The sequence below is a fragment of the Lacerta agilis genome, chromosome 15 (genome assembly GCF_009819535.1).
Source record: "Lacerta agilis isolate rLacAgi1 chromosome 15, rLacAgi1.pri, whole genome shotgun sequence".
NCBI lineage: Eukaryota > Metazoa > Chordata > Lepidosauria > Squamata > Lacertidae > Lacerta > Lacerta agilis.
The window spans coordinates 11173606-11195426 of NC_046326.1; the positions used below are offsets into that span (position 1 = coordinate 11173606).

Here is a 21821-nt window from a genome sequence, read left to right on the forward strand (position 1 = left end):
CTGGAGGAGAGGAGGCAGTGGAATTCACACCCACCCCTTCCGGTATCCTGTGAACGGTCCGGGAAAATACGCACTGACACCAAGAGGGGAGGAAGTGGCTTGATGAAACATTCGGAGCTGACAAACTTGTTTGTGTCAGCGTCCCTATGCTTGTGTGTCTTGGAGCAACAAAAGCCCCCAGTGGCACTGACCAGCAGAAAAGGAGGCAAGTGAATGCAGGGTCCAGCCAGTATCCTTGGCTGCCAAGCTCCATCAAGAAGAGGTTTCTGCAACTAGACAAGCAATGGCAGGAGGGGTGTGCCCTGCGCTACAGAAGCTCATAATTTGGGCATCGTTTCTGCTGATGCAAGGTGAGTGATCAGGATCCGTTCGGACTAGGGGAAGCTTTTACTTATGCAGTCAAAGGGATTTAGAATCTGAGGGCAGATCTCCACCCCACCTCCCAGCCCAATGGAAAGGAGGGAATCTGTGATTGATTTCCTGAGCACACTTAACTTGGGAAACTGTGATGAAGGCTGCGGTCCTGCACACACTTAGGTGGGAGGAAGGTCTACTGAAACAAGAAGGCTGTGCTTTTCAGTCAACATGTTTCAGATTGCCCTGTAGCCTGAAAGAGGGGGGCTCGCTTACCCAACACTCTCCATTGCTGCAACAACCCCCTGAATTTATAGGAGAAAGAACCACGAATTTCCCCGTAACACGATTCAGCTTCCCAATATAATATTTGAGGGGGCTGCCCCCCAAGTTGATGCGCATCTCCATTCATATGGTGTGCATGCACCGCATCATGTGATCGATTATGCAGGGTGGGGCTTACCTGGGCCCCCTTCCTGACATTTTTTTTCACATTGGGCACCCCTGCCGTAAAATACGAGATGTTTTGCAAATGTCATCTGGATCCTGGGTCGTGTTCCTCTAGTTTCCTGCCGTTTTGCAAAAAAAAAAAAAAAAACGAAACAAAAACCTTCTATCATCAAACTGATTGATTAAATAAATCTCTGCATTTTTAAAACCTGGAATAGAATGTGCTGCCAGATCTTAGCTATGTTCACTCACAGTGAAAACTCTGGCATATTTACTTGAGTCAGAAGTCAGTCCCTCTGCGAGTGTCCTTGTCCTAGGTAAATGTGCAGGTTTCACTGTGTTCAATGGCCCTTACTGCTATGGTTGTGGTCCTAACACATAATAATAATAATAATAATAATAATAATAATAATAATAATAATAATAATAATATTTCTAACCTGCCCACTCTGGGCAGCTTCCAACAGAAGGTTAAAATGCAACAAAACATCAATCATTAAAAACTTCACTAAACAGGGCTTAACTTGTAAGTCAGAAATAAGCCACACTGGACATACTGGGGCTTCCTTCCAAATTCTGAATAAATTAGCTTAAAATTGTACTGTAGGTTAGGCAAATATAAAGTGAGCTGACTGAATCCTAACTTTCCCCTGAGCACTATTGACTTGATTTAGGAAATTTGGGTTGCTAGGTTATCCCCCTCAGGAGCTGTGATAAATACACTTGTCTTCCTAACCTTGCCTTCAGAATTCTATCCCATGATATGCTTAATATTACTGCACAGCCATTGATACACAGTGGGGTCTAAGAACACGTGATCTTTTGATCTGGATTTGCTTTGTTTGGTATTCTGGGATGTTTGGAGACTAAGAATGTAAGGAGGCAGTGATTCCCATCCTGTCCTGAGCCCGTCACAATCGGCACTGTTTCTGTTCGACTACAGTTCAGCTTCTGCTATTTTACTATGTGCTGTGGCCGAAACTAATATAATTATGCCAATAATTATGTAATTAACTTCCATCCATTTCAATGGAAAGAAATGTCGAAACGGTGCATACAACAGCACACTTATTCATGTAACGTTTGCAGACTAAAAAACAATGATAGCAAATAACACTTGTAGTCACCTGGGTGGTGTTTGTTTCTGACCTTAGATGGACAAGCGAACTGTAGCAATTCAAGGTGTTGGGTAAGGTAAGATTTATAAAATTGATATATTGCTTTCCATTACAAAAATTCCCAAAGCAATTTGCCAAGTAAAAATGCAATAGTGAGAATCACATAAGCATGTTGAAAACATAGAATCAGTGACGGGAGAAAATTTTAGTTCAGTTTACATTTAAAGGTGAACCTAATTCAAACTTTCTGAAGCATTATTATTATTATTATTATTATTATTATTATTATTATTATTATTATTATTATTATTATTATTATTATTATTATTATTTCTGAAGCAATATTATTATTATTATTTGTTATATACCCACACATCTCAGGGCGGTTCACAGAATAAAATCAAAATACAGTGGTACCTCTGGTTATGAACTTTATTCGTTCCAGAGGTCTGTTCTTAACCTGAAACCGTTCTTAACCTGAGGTACCACTTTAGCTAATGCGGCCTCCAGCTGCCGCCGTGCCACTGGCACACAATTTCTGTTCTCATCCTGAAGCAAAGTTCTTAACCCGAGGTACTATTTCTGGGTTAGCGGAGTCTGTAACCCAAAGTGTTTGTAACCCAAGGTGTTTGTAACCTGAGGTACCACTGTATAAAACCACAAAATACACAATCAAAACAAAAACAACCCAACAACCCCCCCAAAAAAAACACATTTCAAAAGGGCATAGGATGTTGACACACACATCCTTTGAAATTCACACTTCTCCAGATTTTGCAATGCAGTAAACTAACGTGTGGAAAAATGCACATAATGTATAACATATGCATTAAAATGCAAGTACAGTCATACCTCGTGTTACGCTGCATGTTGCATGTTGCATTCGTCACGGGTTACGAATGCGCTGAACCCGGAAGTACCGGAACGGGTTATTTCCGGGTTCAGCGGTTCACGCATGCGCAGATGCGCAAAATGATGTCACGTGCATGCGCAGAAGTGCCGGATCGTGTCGTGCGCATGCGCAGATGTGGCACTTCAGGATGCGGACCTTTCAGGTTAGGAACGGGGCTCCGGAACGGATCCCGTTCGTAACCAGAGGTACCACTGTATTCATGAAAATAACATATAAAAATTAATTATATTAGGCAAATCAGCTTTGCCAGATTGTGTACAAGCAGCGACTATTTTAGGTATGTCCAAATGATGCATGCGGGTCCTTTTGGACTTGAAAGAGGGTGGAATCGGGCATAATGGGGGCGGGGCAGGGCATAATGGAACGTAACAGGGCGGGGCACACAAATACGTACTCGCTGATGCACATGGGGTCCAGAAATGGAACCCCCATGTGAAATGGTTGTCGTCTGTATATTAGGCAAAATTCTATGCAATAAATGTATTCTGCTCTGGTCAGACCTCACCTGAAATACTGTGTCCAGTTCTGGGCACCACAGTTCAAGAAGGATACTGACAAGCTGGAACATGTCCACAGGAGAGCAATCAAAATGGTCAAAGGCCTGGAAACAATGCCTTATGAGGAACGGCTTAGGGAGCTGGGTATGTTTAGCCTGCAGAAGAGAAAGTTAAGGGGTGATATGATAGCCATGTTCAAATATATAAAAGGATGTCATATAGAGGAGGGAGAATGGTTGTTTTCTGCTGCTCCAGAGAAGCGGACACGGAGCAATGGATTCAAACTACAAGAAAGAAGATTCCACCTAAACATTAGGAAGAACTTCCTGACAGTAAGAGCTGTTGGACAGTGGAATTTGCTGCCAAGGAGTGTGGTGGAGTCTCCTTCTTTGGAGGTCTTTAAGCGGAGGCTTGACAGCCATCTGTCAGGAATGCTTTGATGGTGTTTCCTGCTTGGCAGGGGGTTGGACTGGATGGCCCTTGTGGTCTCTTCCAACTCTAGGATTCTATGATTCTAAATGAAGACATTAGCACTCAAATGCTGATGGTTTTTCATGAGGACTTAAAAAAATAATTGCAAACTGATGTGGAAATGTGGAGAACCAAACTTAGGACTAGAAAAACGAGGAACTGGACAGATTTCCTCATCCCTAATAGATTTCAGTGTCATAAAATGGTCCATCTCCATGAGAACCACTCCATCCAGCTTCAAATGAACACCAAAACAAACATTCAGTTGTTGGCGCTGCCCAAACGCCTGGGAAAACAAAGCCGTCTCTGGCTTCCAAACAATCCCAACGTTTGTGGCAGGCTAACCTTCTTGGGCAGAGCATCCCTTAGACAGGGAACTATTACAGAAAAGGCCCATTCTCTCGTTTGCACCCTCCAGACCTTCCTTGAAGAAGGCTTGCACAGCAGGGACTCAGATGATGATCTCAGGGTCTGGGCAGGTTCCTATGCAGAATGGCAGCCCTTTCGATATAGAGGTCCTGAACTGCATTGGCCCAGATGATCAGCAACAATGGGAGATCTGTTTATTTTAGGTGCTGCCTGCTCCCTTCTTTGTGTTTATTTCATGGAAATGATGAAACACTTTTTTTTTCTTATTTTGAAAAGCTTTGCAGTGTGATGACGGGGGCTTTGGTTCCAGAACTCTAAAAGGGAGCAACTCTGCCACTCTTACAAAGTTGTTGCTAATGCACATCCCCTTTTGAACCCCCCCCCCAGCTGTGTTGATTCACTCCAGGGGTCAAAACCTGCAGCCACTGTACCAAGTGATGAATACTTCCCACCCCTCTCTTTTCCTCCACCTAGCCCAAATCCTGTTGCCCAGCTCTCTCATTTTCTGCAGTTTGTTGGGGTGGTAATACAGAATCTGAATGGGTTGAGATGAAATAGTGGCGGCGGAGGTGGGGGGATGCTTAGATGTTTCTTTAGAAACAAATATTGAAAAGCAGGAAATTCCTGAAACGTTACACGCCGGCTCGTCGTCATGCTCGGCGAATGTGGGAAAGATGGGGAAATCAGGAAGCTTCAGTGGTAGCACCGGGGGGTGGGGGGTGGGATGGGACGTTTTTTGCAGGGATACAAAGAAAGGAAAAACGACCTTTCTGGGTAGGTTGAACTTCGGAAAAGTCCCTAGCCAAGTCCAGCAACAAAAGACCAGGGGGAAGGGGATTAAAGTATTTCTCTGGGTCTCCGTCTGCACTATATATTTAAGGCAGTATCATAGCACTTTAAACAGTGATTGGTTCCTCCAAAGAATCTTGGGAATTGTAGTTTGCTAAGGGTACTGAGTGTTGTTAGGAGCAGGGGTGTAGCGCGTGGTGTGCCAGAGGAGCCCTGGACCTGGGCATGGATTTTTGCAAAGCCCCCCCCCCCCGTGAGGTGCTCCTTTTCTGATGCTGGAGGAACCAAGGCTCATTGAGAGGAGCAGAGGGCAGCGCTGTGCTGGGGGTGCCAGCTTGGGGGCACCTGGTCGGGTCCGCCAAGTGCCATGTTGTTTGGCCAAGCTCCCCCTCTCGGCATGGGCAGGCAGGTGGAGCAGCGCAGCCCTGCTTGGCTCCAGTGCAGGGCACAGTCGCTCTGGTGGTGTCGGTGGTGAGGGCTGGGGTGCTGTGCCCGGCTCCTTCACCCTCCATGCCTCTGCCCCCCCCCAGCACACATGCACCTACCCCAGGAGCTGTGAACTCACATAACACCGCTGGTTAGGAGATCCCCATTTCCCTCACAGAACTACAATTCCTGGAGTGGTTTAACAGTCAACCTCTCTTCCCAGGGAAGTCTGGGAATTGTAGCTCTGTGCAGAGAACAGGGGTTGCATGATTATAGTTGCAGAAGGCAGATTTGGGGATCAAACCTAGAAAATACTGGACTTGGAGATTTGCATGCGGCAGGTTGCAGAAAGCAGAGATTTTGACTGGGAAATAGGGGGAGGAGAAGGGTTATTGTATCTCAAAGGGTGCCTAGGCGCCCTCCGGTCCATTCTTTGTGGCTGAAGGTCCTTGACTTTTTGCTGCTTCCGAGGGGACAATGTCAGGAAATTCTGCACAGGAAGCTCTGAGGGGATTACTATGTATTGCCGCAATAACAATGAGTTTGCTTCTCGGAGGCTGTGGATCAGCAGAGTGCCATTCTACAGAAAGCTTAAATCAAGGCCCGGGGCTTTCTCCATCTCTTATTAAATTTTAGAAGTTTGAAAGGCTGGGAAATTTGTACCTCGCATTAAACAGAGAGGCTAGAAAATGGACAGCGGTTACTAACAGGCACTGAGATAAGGAGACCAACTGTGCCATACTGTACTTGTCTACCCAGTCTAATGGGATTAATCCCAGGAGTATGTATAGGTTTGCTGTCTAAGAGGACCAATTTATGTTGTTGATTCTGATAGTGATGTTATTTAGAGCATTAAAATGTCCAAGGCACATTCATGTTCTCAGCAACCCTCGCAATGCATCATTGTCATTTTGATATTTTTGGATGGAGAGCTGATTCTAAGAGAGAGGCAGAGTAATTCAAACTCCCTTATGCTGGGGTGGGGTATGGGGTTGGATTGAATGGAACTGCTGTCTGGCTAGTCTCCCTCTGACCCACCGGCAGGGCGGCACAAGCACCATGTCAGTGACACCGAAATCCTCCTTTGGGTGAGCAGGAAGCAAGGTGGCAAGTCCTTCAACAGCCGAGCCCCGGCTGAAGCCCCCAAAGTGGAACATTCTGAGCCAGTCTGGGATCTGCTGAACCCCAAACTGGTCTTGCTGCCATCGTACAATGCCATTGGGCCCATAGCCTAACCTGTGCACCAGCCTGCAGCTGCCACAGGGATCGGGATCGTTCATCCTTCTGCCATAGCTGGTGCAGCGATCAGGCCTGAAAATGCAGACTTTTTCCTTGCTTGCCGAAGCAGCAGTAGCAGCTGGAGTAGGGGTGGGGAAGGGAGAAAGGCTTTCTTTCCTTTGTTAGTCCACTTCCACACCTGCCAGTGGAGGAGGAAAGTGGCACTGACCTCTCATCATACTGTCGTTTGCAGCAGCACCTGCTGGTGGCTGTGTGAACTACACCATGACAACAGCCTTACATAAATATTATGTGTAAAGATTGACAAGGGTATCCGGTTCTCCAATGAAGCTGTGTTCACAATATCCCTGCTGTTATCATCCGAATACCCCTGTAGGTTAGGCACACAGTGGCTCACCCAACATCCATACATTTTGTGGCTTAGCAGGGACTTGAAACCAAGTATTCCAGTCTATGTCCAACAGTATAGATTCTGCATAGCACCGGCATGATGCAGGGTGCAAAAATATGACATAGGTTACTTTGCTACTGATTTCTTTGTTTGGAACTTTTGAGTCAACCCAGTGCTAGGTTACTGTAGGTGGCAAGCAGTCCAGCAAAGGAACAGAAAGACAATAAGGTGTTTGATGGGGGAGAATGAAGTTAATTTTTTTCTGTCCCTCCTTCCCCATTTCTTATTCTTCCAGGGTCCAAGTCTCGTTCAGAGGAGGTTGTACCATATATCATCGACCACCCCTCTGACCTCGTGGTACGCTGGGACCAGGCTGCGACCTTGAACTGCCGTGCGGCTGGGAACCCGACACCCACCATTGAGTGGTATCGCAATGGCGAGTATGTGAAGACAAACAAGGATGATGGTCCCTCCCAACGCACCCTCCTGCCGGGTGGGTCCCTCTTCTTCTTACGCCTCAGCCAGAGGAAGGGGAAATCGGACGAGGGGGTATACAACTGCGTGGCCAGAAACCACCTGGGTGCAGCCATTAGCAAGAATGCTTCTCTTTATGTGGAAGGTAAGGCATTGGGATCAGCTCAGAGAGTTCCATACCGGGCAAGCCACTTTTACTGCAGCATGGTGGGGCTGTCTGGGTGGGATTAGGGACTCACCTACATTAGTCAAAAACAGCATTTTAAATGCGTTATAAACATGCAACACCAGATGGCGCTGTAGAGCAGAAAACTTTTCTATGCGATTTTACACAGAGTTCCCCCCCTTTGGTTAAAACAATTTAATTTATGGCTTATTTATAGCCCCCCCCCCCGTATAGATCCACACTTGAGGGACTGCCAAATCTGTACATTGTCATTTCTCTTGATTTTCTCATTTGTCCAATATTAAATTCAATTCTCCATATTTTACAGATGAGAAAACTGAGAGAAAAGGACTGGTTCAATGTCACCCAGTGATTTCAATGCTGTTGATCGCATCCAATTAGATACAGTAGTGTTTAGTGTGCTGAACTAGGATTGGGGATCAGGGGATGACATTTTGCCTCTCGTATTCAGGAAGCAGAGAGTAATAATGTCATGCATCCATAAATAAATACAATGAAATATATGCATACTGAGAGCAACAATTACCGTATATACTTGAGTATAAGCCTAGTTTTTCAGCACACTTTTTGTGCTTTAAAAGCTGCCCTCGGCTTATACTCAAGTCAACCATTCCTTAAGAAGTGTACAAGAACGGCGGTTCTTTACTCTCCCCAGGCAGCTTGTTCCATTCCTGAACTGCTCACATAAATGCAAACTTTAGACCCCAGAAGGCAGAAAGCCTATCAGTTAGGGAAATATTAAAACCCCACAGGTGCTCACTTTCCCTGGCTCCTGCTTAAACAGGACAGGATCCCAGCCTTCTCTGTATAACACAAGGGAACATTGTGCTGTGAGTTAAACCACAGAACCCTAGTGCTTGCTGATCAGAAGAATGGCGGTTCGAAACCCTGCGACGGGGTGAGCTCCACAGCAGCAAAGGAGGAAGAGGAAGGAGCAGCCCAAAGGGCTGCTTTGGGATGCTCGTTCCTCCTCTACCACAGTGGCAAAGGCGAACCGGCTTATACTCGAGTCAATAAGCTTTCCCACATTTTTGTAGGGAAATTAGGTGCCTCGGCTTATATTTGGGTCGACTTATACTCGAGTATATACGGTAAGAAAAGTTCTGCCAATGTGTGTTTGTTTGTTTTGTGTTTATAAATACTTTTGACTTTCTAGCTACTCTCATTACTCCTATATTCCACGTTCTGCATCCCCAGGGTAGTACAGATATCAAATGCCCCATCTCAGGCATGCCCCTGGACCACACGAGCTTCCCCACCTTTAAGCCCACAACGTCTCTCTTGCAGGATTTTGCAGCTCTAATTATTGGCACAATTTAAAAAAAAACCCTCTTTAATATTCAGGCTGGGAGACCCTCCAATTAACACTTCATTAACGATCAGGCTCCATCCGGCTCTCGTGGCCCAGTGTGAAGGTTCGCAGTGGTGTTTGGCAGCTATAAATATTCATGCAGGCGAGGATGGTTTGGGAGATGCTTCTGTTAGCAACACTAAATTAAGTGCGCCACATGGACTCGCTGTTCGAGCACGTGCAAGCAAATAGTTCCCCTCCTCAGATGCGCATTGGGTCTTGCATTGCCGTGGAGCGATGCGAAACATGCGCTCCGGCAAGCCAATTCCAGACATGCTCCCAGTTTTTCCTCTGCTTCCTGCCCCCGCCCCCCCACTGCCTCTGTGTGGGTCTCTGAAGCAAAGTCAGTAGGAGGCCGGTGCTGTTTTGGCGGTTTTGCTTAGTGTCAGGAGGTTAAAACGCTCAGCTGTACCATTTCAAATAGCAAGTCTGTGGGTTTCATACCATTTAACGAACCAACACATTTATTTTAAAAGGGGATAGCATTTTGAATGGATTAATATCATGGTTGTAGCTTAGAAAAAACCTGGCTCAGTGACAGAGCATCTGCTTAATGTTCCAGGTTCAATTCCTGACCTCTCCAGTTAGAAGGGTCAGCTAATGGGAGGATCTTTCCCTGTCTGAGTCACCGGCGAGATGCTGGCAGTCAGAGTAGACAATAGTGGGCTGGCTGGATATATAGTCTTATTTTTGTAGAGGGGGGTCCCGTAGCCCAGTGGTTTGTACAAGGCAGTTTCCTCCGTTTGTTAAATATGCAGAATAAAAATAGAAATCTTTGTGACTGAAAAGACCAGCATTGCATACATAAGCTTTTGTTCCAGATTAATTAACTTTAAGAAAGTACCATCTTCTTTTCCCATACCCTATGATCAGGGCCGTCTTAAAGGGATCGGCCGCCGTGGCGCAATGATCCCTTGGCGCCCCCCACATGCCGCCTCTCCGCCCGCCTCCCTCCCGTGCTGGCCGCCCCTCGGGGGATGAGGGGCGTGGTGCTGGAGCAGTGCAGGGCTTTGCGTGCCCTTCCCAGCGCTCCAGCTGGGGCTCTGGAGGGCGGCCGGCTTGCAGCCCGCCCGCCGACGCGCGAGCGCCCGCCCGCCCAGGGGGGCGGGGGCAGGTTGGGGAGGGGGCGCCCAGTATGCCGGCGGCTCGCGGGGCACCCCTGGGGGGCCCGGCGCCCTGGTGCGCTGCACCACCCAGGCCCTATGACGAGACGGCCCTGCCTATGATCACAAAAGCCCATTAAAATCCTCAAGTTGCTCATACATATGCAGCAAAGTGGGATGCCATCATTTACTAACCGTGATCTCAGTTCTCCCAACACCCCCAGCACAAGAGGTATTGTTATACAAAATCTTTAGAGGGCAAAACCTAAAAGGTGGTGCTGGGGAACCACCATAAATGTCTCATTGGGGACTGAAGACAGTCTATGGCCATGGAATGCTGACTAACTGTTGAAAGGAAATAATGGAAAACTTGGATGGAGGAGGAATGGGGTGGAGTATCTTGGAAGCTGGCATGGCTGCTTGACTGAATCCCTAAACAGGAAGCACTCCACACTGGGATGTTTTGTAACAGGTTCCACTTCTAATGTTAACAGATTCTCGATCATCCTCCTTCTGAGTTTACTAGCTTAAAGGGCAGTTGTGGATCAAAACTCCCTCTAAAATATTTGTACTGTGCCCCAGTCATTGACTTATGCACTAGGAAGTCATATTTACATTCCCATATGGTCAGGGGAAGCTAAATTTGTCTCCCTCCCAGATGTTGAGATCCTTTTCTCATTTCTACAGCAAATATAACCCCCTCCATTACTCCTGTATAGGCATGGGCACATCTGTTAATTTTGTTTTCTCTCCATTTCTCATTTTTCCCCAGTTGCAAGTTCAGGTCTCTACATTTCTGCATCAGTTTGTGATTTTATTTTAAAGTAGCATTTTAGAGCAATTTTCACATAATATGCACATTCTCGTGCACAATTTCCCCATAGTTTCTGATTATTTCCTAATATGAATTCATTTTATGACTTATCTTCCCTAATATGCATATTTTTGAACACACTTTCACTAATAGACATCCTTTTTTTGGTGCATTATTTGTTTGGAGAATTTCAATGCAAAATTCAGGAAAGTGTGAACTTTCAAGAATGGCTGCCTTTTGGTTAGCAGATTGCATTGGACAGTGTTCTTGAAGCTCCTAACATGAGTTTGGCCAAACTGCGAGAGACAGTGAAGGATAGGCATGCCTGGCGTGCTCTGGTCCATGGGGTCACGAAGAGTCAGACACGACTGAACAACTGAACAACAACAACATTGGGAAGTGTCAGTTAGGTGGGCTCCCATTTAAATGGAGATCAACCAAATTTCTCCTCCATCTGTAGTCCTCTACCATCCTTCTTCGGCAGTAGAATTGACCTATTTCTTTGTTACAGCGCATCGCTGCAATGCAGCCTAATCTTTTCTCTTGGTCTGTGCTGGGAAACGTGGGGTGGGAGACTTTTGGAAACAATTAAGGATTATTTTGTTTAACTGTCTAAAAATATCTAGCAATAACATCCTAAGGTACGGTCTTTGCAGGTTGCTGCTTGTAAGAAGTTGACTCATCTCCTGGACTTTTGATTATATTACAAAGGAGTCACATCCTCCAGGAGGGATGAATGCAGGAAGCAGGCAGAAGACTGGAAGGCAAGGGGGAAAGGCTGCCTCCCTCCCTCTCTGTGGGTTTCTCCCTTCTGATTGTGTTCCCAGTTCAGGTTGTCAAGGCAATTGTTATATTTGAAGCAGAAGAAGCTGCAGGAAGTCGGCTTCCCATAAATAGCCACGCTAGTTCTCATTTTGTTGCCACAGGATGGTGTGGCTGCTGCTAGCTTAGATGGTTTCAAAAGGAGATTGGACAAATATATGGAGGATAAGCCCATCAATGGCTATTAGTGTTGATGGCTAAATGGAAACTCCAGGTTCAGTGGCATTGTATCTGTGAATAGCACCAGTTGATAGGCAGTAAAAGCAGGCGAGGGCTTCTCCCTGTCGGCCAGCTAAGCTTTGCTGGTCCGGAGGAGGAAAAAACTTAAACACAATGTTTCAAAAAAAACCAGAGGCAATTGTACTTCATCTAGCAGAGCTTTACTGAAGGCAAATGAGCACAATGGTCACAAATCCAATACAGTCATACCTTGGTTGTCAAACTTAATCTGTTCCGGGAGTCCATTCGACTCCTGAAACAGTTTGAAAACCAAGGCACGGCTTCCGATTGGCTGCAGGAGCTTCCTGCACTCAATCGGAAGCCACGGAAGTCGTGTCAGATGAAAAACGTTCACAAACCAGAACACTCACTTCTGGCTTGTAGCGTTCAGGAGCTAAAACGTCCGAGTACCAAGGCATTTGAGAACCAAGGTACGACAGTGCATTCAGGATTGGCACAGTTGCAGCACTTACAATAAAACTTACAATGACTTATAATAAGACTAAACCTTAACACTATAGCATACAGAACAGCACACCAGAACAAAGAGACAGAAAGAATGAGCTCAGAGCCCAGGCTCCTTCTGGCCTTATTATTATAGTCAGCATGACCTTGACAGAAAGATAAGAGAACCAGTTTAAACCAGCTGTCCTCAGCTTCTCAGAAGAAATAACCCAAACAAGAACCTTCTGCCTGTTTCTTTCATATAGAAAGAAAACTTTCCAGAACCTTCTTGAACCAAGTAGAATAGGAAAGATCTCTACACTTCAGATCAATACTTTCTGCACTAAGAAATGCAACTCCCTTCATGTTCCACTTGTGGGTTTCTTGAAGGCAGGGGTGGACTTTGGTCTTTCAAAGTTCAGCGGCGCCCTGTGTGAGCCCAAAAATTCAGCACTCCTGCCTCTCCCCTTCTGTTCTGTTCAATTCATTACGTCATAGTTGCAGTGCCCTGCGGCACCCCCTAGGCTCAGTACCCAGTGTGGCAGAACTGGTGGCGCTGCCCTACACCCACCTTTGTGGCTGGCCTCTTTGGAAAATGGAGGTGTATGCAATGCAAGTTTCCTACTCAGAGTAGGCACCCTGAAGTTAATGGATGTGATTCACTTAGGTTCATTCATTTCTATGAATCTGCTCTGAGTAGCATCAACATTACATTCAACCTGCATTGTTGAAGTGGGGAGAGGGCATTTGGTCAATAGGCCTCTTTTTGATGGCCTGGTGGTCTTTTGTATTGTTCACAAGAGCAGCAGCTGTTGGCGCTTTGAGTGAAGTGGGACAACAGATGACATTAAATGGCTACTTGTACAGTCCAGCAGACTGACACTTGGAAAAAAATGATAATTTTGAGAAGCATCCAAAGGCCCATCTAGCCCAGCATCTTGTTTCCAAATATGTATGTTTGTGCAAAAAGTGAGGGCAAGGAAGCATGCTTGCTAGGGTGGATTGATGAGTAGCAACATCTGAAGGACCAAAGATTCCCCACTCCTGCCTTTCGTGCACCTGAGCATGTGAGCTACTATATTTTTCTGGGCTAGCAACTGTTGTGGAATAGTGCGTGCGTGTGTTGCAGACTTTTCTCAGCTGCATGGCCTCGTACCATGGGCATTAGCTCCACACTACACATCTCAGGCAATAGGTGCTGCAATTCAATGCACATGTTCCTGGGAAGAAGTCCCACTGATCTCAGCATTTGGGTTGCCATACGTCTGGGAAATCCAGGACATGTCCTCTTTTGGGAGGCCAACATGCCCATCCGGGGGGATTTTTACATTTCAAAGGAAATGTCGGTTTTTTTTGGGGGGGGGGTGTTATTTATTTATTTATTTATTGGGTTTTTGTTTTTTGCTTTGTATTTTGGCTTGGGCTTGTCCCAAGCTGGGGGAAGAGGCGCGTGGGCTGGCAGCAGCTTGGGCTGTCCTCTTTTTTGCTCTTCAAGATATGGCAACCCTACTCGGTATGGCTTCCCTGACTAGGCATGCCCCGAATGGCAATGTTAATTGAATTCCTTACACCATCATCATCATCATCATCATCATCATCATCATTGACCTGAGCGTCTGTTTAAGCTCCATCTCCTCTGTTTATGTAGCTACACTCCATCATTGAAAACGATTAAAAACACATTAACTGGATGTGTGTGTGTGTATTTTAGAATCTACAAAGTAATTGTAAAATACAAAACAGAATTAAGGAATTTATACTGCAGTGCTCTCTTGATGCAGTAAACATGTGAAAGGCAAAGCCAAGCCTTTGAAGAGTGGTAAAAATCTTAGGGTACAATCATCGAGCGCAAGTGAAGTAAACACCATTGACGTTGATGGGAGAGAGTTAAACATGTGCTTAACACACTAATTGAAATTAATGGGATGTGCTTTATTGCCGTTACAGTAGAGTGACTGCACCAAATAAACTCACTTTTAAGTTTAGTATGGTTTATAATTGATTCTGCTGGTTCAGCTTTTATTGTTTTAAGTATCCCCACCCCTCACAACATCCAATGACTTTGTGGTTGGAATTTTGTCCTTTTAACTTCGTCATCTTTCCTTCGTCTTAGAGCATGGAAGTTTAGCTTCCAAATCGAACTGATTAATTTTGTCAGGTGGAGTGGAAAGGCAGCTGGATCAGTGCTTGATTCTGCTTACAAAATGCAACCTCTGGAAATGACTGAGTAATTAAAAACCACCCTATATGTCCCGCTCCTTTGCATAAACACAGTCAACACCAGAGGGCAAAAGAAGGATTCTTACACTTACCCCCCCCTTTGCTGCTTAATCTACAATGAGCAGCTTTTTGCACCTTAAACTTCTATTTTTTCTTATCACGTGATTGGTAGTCCAGTGCAGCACTACCCTCTACTGGTGTGGCTAATTTAGGGTGTTTCTAGACCAGGCATGTCCAAAGTCCGTTTCGGGGGCCTAATCCAGACTACTGGTCTGTTTAATCAGTTTATTTCCTAGTGTAAAATCCAAAAAACACCTCAACAACATCAATCCTTAAAAAAAGGCTAACAACTTTGGTCAGCCCTTTGGTCGGCCCTTGTGGCCCTTCGCTTCATCAAATCTGGCCCTCTTTGAAAAAAGTTTGGACACCACTGTTCTAGACTGTTGTTGTTTTCAGGTGGGATTCAAACACATTCAGTTGCAAAATCGAAACAAAATAGAAAATTCTTTCCAGTAGCACCTTAGAGACCAACTGAGTTTGTTCTTGGTATGAGCTTTCGTGTGCATGCACACGAAAGCTCATACCAAGAACAAACTCAGTTGGTCTCTAAAGTGCTACTGGAAAGAATTTTCTATTTTGTTTCGACTATGGCAGACCAACACGGCTACCCACCTGTAGTTGCAAAATCGTAGGCCATATTCACATATGTGCAGTTCAAGGAAATTGCTTCCCCCAAAGAATATTGGGAACTGTTGCTTACCCCATATGGGAATTTTATTTAGGATATATTTGTGTTTTCTCGTAGCTCTGCAGGAAGAGTTTCGGCTTCATCCCAGCAACTTGGTGGTGACAACTGGAGAACAACTTGTGCTGGAATGCTTGCCCCCTAGAGGACACCCCGAGCCTACCATTTCGTGGAAAAAGAACGGCGTCCCCATAAATGAGGAAAATGGTCATTATGAGGTAATCAAAAACAATACATCTAGTAGTAATGCTTTTTGTGGTTTTTTTTTAAAGAGCCGCTGTGGTGTAGTGGCTAGAGTGTTAGACTGGGACCTGGGAGATCAAGGTTCAAATATTCACTCGGCCATGAAGCTCACTGGGTGACCTTGGGCCAGTCACTATCTCTCAGCCTAGCCGACCTCACAGAGTTGTTGTGGGGGTTAAATGAGGATGGGGAGAACCATGTGTGCCACCTCAAACTCTTTGGAGAAGAGGGTGGGATATAAATGATATCAATCAATAAATATATGCAGCCCATATCCGATGCAGTGTATGGTTATCAAGGTCACAATTGCACCGCATGTTTTAAAGCACGTGGTTCCGCCCCCCCCCCAGAATCCTGGGAACTATAGTTTGTTAAGGGTGCCAGGAATTGTAGCTCTGGGAACTACTGTTCCCGGGATTTGGGAGGGGGTGGAAGCCATGTGCTTTAAGATGGGAATGTAGCCGCAACAACCACAGCGGAGAGAATAAAAAGGCAATATACATACACAAAGATTCTGCCTTTTATTTTTAACAAAACAACATCATCAAAACTGATTTTAAACTACAGACAACTTTGGCTTGGAATTCATCTTCTCTTTAACCGTTGTATCCCAGTTTCCGAGTTTTGATTTCTACAGTGAGGAACTTAGCTATATTTTCTCTGAAAATTAATCCACTAAGTGGATGTACTTAGTGGGCTTGTGAATTGTACTGTGCACTGTGTTGTCATTGCTATGTTGAAGTTATTTTGCACAATTGTGTATTGTGTGATTTTGTGTGTGTGTGTGTGTGTGTGTGTGTGTATTTATCCTTTGAAGAATATGTAGAGAAGTTGCTAAGCCATCTTGTTAAGCCAACTGTCCTTTTTTTGCCCAGAGAAAAGGCACTTCACAGACTCCCAGACAATATGACTTTTTTGGTATATTTTTATTAATACATTTATATATCACCTTCTTCCAAGGAACTCAAAGTGGGGTACACAATTCTCCTCCTCCCCATTTCATCCTCACAACAACCCTGTGAGGAAGGTTTGGTTAAGAGTTGGTGACTGGCTCAAGGCAACTGAGCTTCATGGCTGAGTGGGGATTTGAACTCTGGTCACCCAGGTCATAGTCCAACACCCTAACCATAATGCCACACATCAAAAGGGGCAAGTAAATACTCATGGAGCTCCGACATATTCTTTCTCCCCCACCTCACCCCATTTCGACAGGTGACCAACACAAAGCTTTTGATAGCCCATGCTTTGAAGAGCGATGTGGGAGCATACACCTGCATGGCCACCAATCAAGTAGGAGAGCGAGCGAGCAGAGCTGCCTTGGTCTCCGTTTTGGGTAAGGAAGGGATTTCTCCCCCCATCTTTCCCCACCAAGTTGAGCTATACCCTTGGCGGGTGTCCCATCAGCTGGTGAGAATCTCTACACCATAGATAAGTGCCACATTGGGGCTGATTGGCAAAATTAGACATGAGCTTCACCTAACTGTGCAGAGCACAGAAGTGCTTATAGAGAAAATGAGAGCATTGTCCAACCATAACTGTTGAATTATCATGGTATCTGTTTTCCATCATTTCCATCACCACCAAGTATTGAATTTATGCATCGTACTGAAGCTGGCAGGACAAAGGGAGCTTAGCCAATGGGAAATATATTAGAAAGTCATTTTTTTGAAAGGGGAAGTGATTCGTGAATGAGATGATGTGCAACACTTTCAAAGTTCTTTGGGGATGTGGCATCATTAGAAGCAGCTGGATCATTTAGCGTATTCAGATCCAGAATATGAACTGAATATGAAGGACCATAATTCAGTGGCAGAACACCTGTCTTGGAAACAGAAGGTCCCAGGTTTAGTCCCCAAGTGTCAGGGACCGTGCTGAGGAGGGCTGCACTGAGGAGGAATGGTGGGAGCTTCCCCTTCCCCCTGCTCCTGATCAGGATTTTGAATCTTCCCAGGAGCAGGGGGACCACATAGATTTGGAACAGTGGTTTGCAGAGGGACATAGTTCAGAAGGCAGAAGCTTGGAGATACTGGATGGGGAACAGCTAGGAGAAGAAGCACTGGGAGAGAGAGGGTTAACAGACTCACTGTCTCTGGAAAGCATTCATCCGCTCTCTCCAAGGTCAAGGAGAGGAGATAAGGTGGCAGCACAGAAAGCACAGTGGTTGCGAGATCAGGTTGCAAGGCGTGGAAGTGAAGTGGGTGACTAGGGAGGAAGTGGGTGGAACCCTTAATTGGGAGCACCACCATTCCGAGGACAGAGATTCTTTGTTCTATCGCTGTGATCATTAAAGTTTCTAACTGGTAAGAATACCCCCTTCCTTTGTTCTGGTTATCTACTGCCAAAGTGGGGAGGAAGCCAATTCCCTGAAGCCTGACATGAGGTAGGACTGGGCATGTCCCATGTCTGAAACTCTGGAGAGTCAGTGTCCACTGGCAGATAATACTGAGCTAGATGGACCAATGGTTTGAATTGGTATAAAGGAGCTTCCTATGTTCTTATGAATTCCTTTTTAATGGCTCCATCACCAGGAAGTGTGGGGGAAAGCATTAATATGAAAGCATAGATGGACAGAGAGGTGGGTCATCTTGCTGAAAAGAAGCTATGTCTTTCGATGGCTGGACTCCATGTGCTGTATCCAGCACTCATCCTACTCAGAGTGGACCCCTTGAAATTAGGAGACATGGCCAATTTAGACCCATTACTTTTGAGGGGTCTACTCTGAGTAGATGTTGGTGGGCTCTGACCTCCATAAAACCCACTCTGCTAGTGAGAGCTTCCATAACCCTAAGGGACTATTCGGTTTGATTAGATTGTCTGCTTCTCCTACCCAAGAAAAGCCAGTATTCACTCGGCGGCCTAATGATGTCGTGGCCAAGCTTGGCAGCACCGTCCTGTTCATGTGTGGAGTCCATGGAGACCCAACGCCCGTCATCCAGTGGCACAAGGAAACGGGAGAGCTTCCCTCCGGAAGGTGAGGATACCTGTTAGATTCAGAGGATTTCTGTCGCTGTCACTCACTGCTTGGCCACGGCATTGCAGCTTGTGAAAGTAAGATCAAATTGTGTGTGTGCTTTAATTGATTTTTTAATTGTAAATTTGTAAAAGACGGAAGAAGAAAAAAGAGACGGGGAAAAAACAACAACAGAAAAGTTTCGCCCCCATATTCACAATACAATAAACATCCATCTTAAATTACGCTTGCAGATTAATATATTATGCCATTCAAATGTCAGAATAGGTCTCAAAGTTGGTGTTTATAGGAAGCACATCAAAGGGTCGATGCTGCTTCAACTGTAGATTTATTCCTCAGGTTCTGCTTTTAAGTCACCTAGCTATTGCCATCCTAGGCATCAGTGAACTAAAATGGACGGGAATGGGCGAATTCAGTTCAGATGACTATCATATCTACTACTGCGGGCAGGAATCCCGTAAAAGAAATGGAGTGGCCCTCATAGTCAACAAAAGAGTGGCGAAAGCTGTACTGGGATGCAATTTCAAAAATGATAGATTGATCTCGATACGAATCCAAGGCAGTCCTTTTAACATCACAGTAATCCAAGTTTATGCACCAACTTCCAGTGCTGAAGAAACTGAAATTGACCAATTCTATGAAGACTTACAACACCTTATAGAAATGACACCAAAGAAGGATGTTCTTCTCATTATAGGGGATTGGAATGCTAAAGTAGGGAGTCAAGAGATAAAAGGAACAACTGGCAAGTTTGGCCTTGGAGTTCAAAATGAAGCAGGGCAAAGGCTAATAGAGTTCTGTCAGGAGAACAAGCTGGTCATCACAAACACTCTTTTCCAACAACACAAGAGACGACTCTACACATGGACATCACCAGATGGGCGACATCGAAATCAGATTGATTATATTCTCTGCAGCCAAAGATGGAGAAGCTCTATACACTCAGCAAAAACAAGACCTGGAGCTGACTGTGGCTCTGATCATCAGCTTCTTATAGCAAAATTCCAGCTTAAACTGAAGAAAGTAGGAAAAACCACTGGGCCAGTAAGATACAATCTAAATCAAATTCCTTATGAATACACAGTTGAAGTGAAAAACAGGTTTAAGGACTTAGATTTGGTGGATAGAGTGCCTGAAGAACTGTGGATGGAGGCTCGTAACATTATACAGGAGGCAGCAACGAAAACCATCCCAATGAAAAAGAAATGCAAGAAAGCAAAGTGGCTGTCCAATGAGGCCTTAAAAATAGCGGGGGAGAGAAGGCAAGCAAAATGCGAGGGAGATAGTGAAAGATACAGGAAATTGAATGCAGATTTCCAAAGAATAGCAAGGAGAGACAAGAGGGCCTTTCTAAACGAGCAATGCAAAGAAATAGAGGAAAATAACAGAATGGGAAAAACCAGAGATCTGTTCAAGAAAATTGGAGATATGAAAGGAACATTTCGTACAAAGATTACCACAATTAAGGACAAAAGTGGAAAGGACCTAACAGAAGCAGAAGACATCAAGAAGAGGTGGCAAGAATACACAGAGGAACTATACCAGAAAGATATAGAGGTCTCATACACCCCAGGTAGTGTGGTTGCTGACCTTGAGCCAGACATCCTGGAGAGTGAAGTCAAATGGGCCTTAGAAAGCCTTGCTAACAACAAGGCCAGTGGAAGTGATGATATTCCAGCTGAACTATTTAAAATCCTAAAAGATGATGCTGTTAAGGCGCTACACTCAATATGCCAACAAGTTTGGAAAACTCAGCAGTGGCCAGAGGATTGGAGAAGATCAGTTTACATCCCAATCCCAAAGAAGGGCAGTGCCAAAGAATGCTCTAACTACCGCACAATTGCACTCATTTCACACGCTAGCAAGGTTATGCTTAAAATTCTACAAGGCAGGCTTAAGCAGTACGTGGACCGAGAACTCCCAGAAGTGCAAGCTGGATTTCGAAGGGGCAGAGGAACCAGAGACCAAATTGCAAACATGCGCTGGATTATGGAGAAAGCTAGAGAGTTCCAGAAAAACATCTACTTCTGCTTCATTGACTACGCAAAAGCATTTGACTGTGTCGACCACAGCAAACTATGGAAAGTTCTTAAAGAAATGGGAGTGCCGGATCACCTCATCTGTCTCCTGAGAAATCTCTATTCGGGACAAGAAGCTACAGTTAGAACTGGATATGGAATAACTGATTGGTTCAAAATTGGGAAAGGAGTACGACAAGGCTGTATATTGTCTCCCTGCTTATTTAACTTATATGCAGAATTCATCATGCGAAAGGCTGGGCTGGATGAATCCCAAACCGGAATTAAGATTGCCGGAAAAAATATCAACAACCTCAGATATGCTGATGATACAACCTTGATGGCAGAAAGTGAGGAGGAATTGAAGAACCTTTTAATGAGGGTGAAAGAGGAAAGCGCAAAATATGGCCTGAAGCTCAACATCAAAAAAACTAAGATCATGGCCACTGGTCCCATCACCTCCTGGCAAATAGAAGGGGAAGAAATGGAGGCAGTGAGAGATTTCACTTTCTTGGGTTCCATGATCACTGCAGATGGTGACAGCAGTCACGAAATTAGAAGACGCCTGCTTCTTGGGAGAAAAGCAATGACAAACCTAGACAGCATCTTAAAAAGCAAAGACATCACCTTGCCAACAAAGGTCCGTATAGTTAAAGCTATGGTTTTCCCAGTAGTAATGTACGGAAGTGAGAGCTGGACCATCAAGAAGGCTGATTGCCGAAGAATTGATGCTTTTGAATTATGGTGCTGGAGGAGACTCTTGAGAGTCCCATGGACTGCAAGAAGATCAAACCTATCCATTCTCAAGGAAATCGGCCCTGAGTGCTCACTAGAAGGACAGATCCTGAAGTTGAGGCTCCAGTACTTTGGCCACCTCATGAGAAGAGAAGACTCCCTGGAAAAGACCCTGATGTTGGGAAAGATGGAGGGCACAAGGAGAAGGGGACGACAAAGGATGAGATGGTTGGACAGTATCCTCGAAGCTACTAACATGAGTTTGGCCAAACTGCAGGAGGCAGTGAATGATAGGCGTGCCTGGCGTGCTCTGGTCCATGGGGTCACGAAGAGTCGGACACGACTGAACGACTGAACAACAACAGCTATTGCCAGAGGGACCCAGGTGGCGCTGTGGGTTAAACCACAGAGTCTAGGGCTTGCTGATCATAAGGTCGGCGGTTCAAATCCCTGCCACG

General features: G+C 45.2%; 1 protein-coding gene across 3 annotated transcripts in view; it reads left to right on the forward strand.

Moving 5' to 3' along the window:
- Positions 1 to 21821, forward strand: part of ROBO4 (roundabout guidance receptor 4) — a 93893-nt gene that overhangs the window by 8896 nt on the left and 63176 nt on the right. For 2 of the 3 annotated variants that reach the window (XM_033171790.1, XM_033171789.1), the window contains exons 2-5: positions 7313 to 7636; positions 15457 to 15614; positions 16852 to 16972; positions 18472 to 18610. In XM_033171790.1, the coding sequence (XP_033027681.1) occupies positions 7313 to 7636; positions 15457 to 15614; positions 16852 to 16972; positions 18472 to 18610 (742 nt within the window). Of the gene's footprint in view, positions 1 to 268; positions 351 to 7312; positions 7637 to 15456; positions 15615 to 16851; positions 16973 to 18471; positions 18611 to 21821 lie in introns of those variants that run through there. The other variant, XM_033171791.1, reaches the window with a different exon arrangement.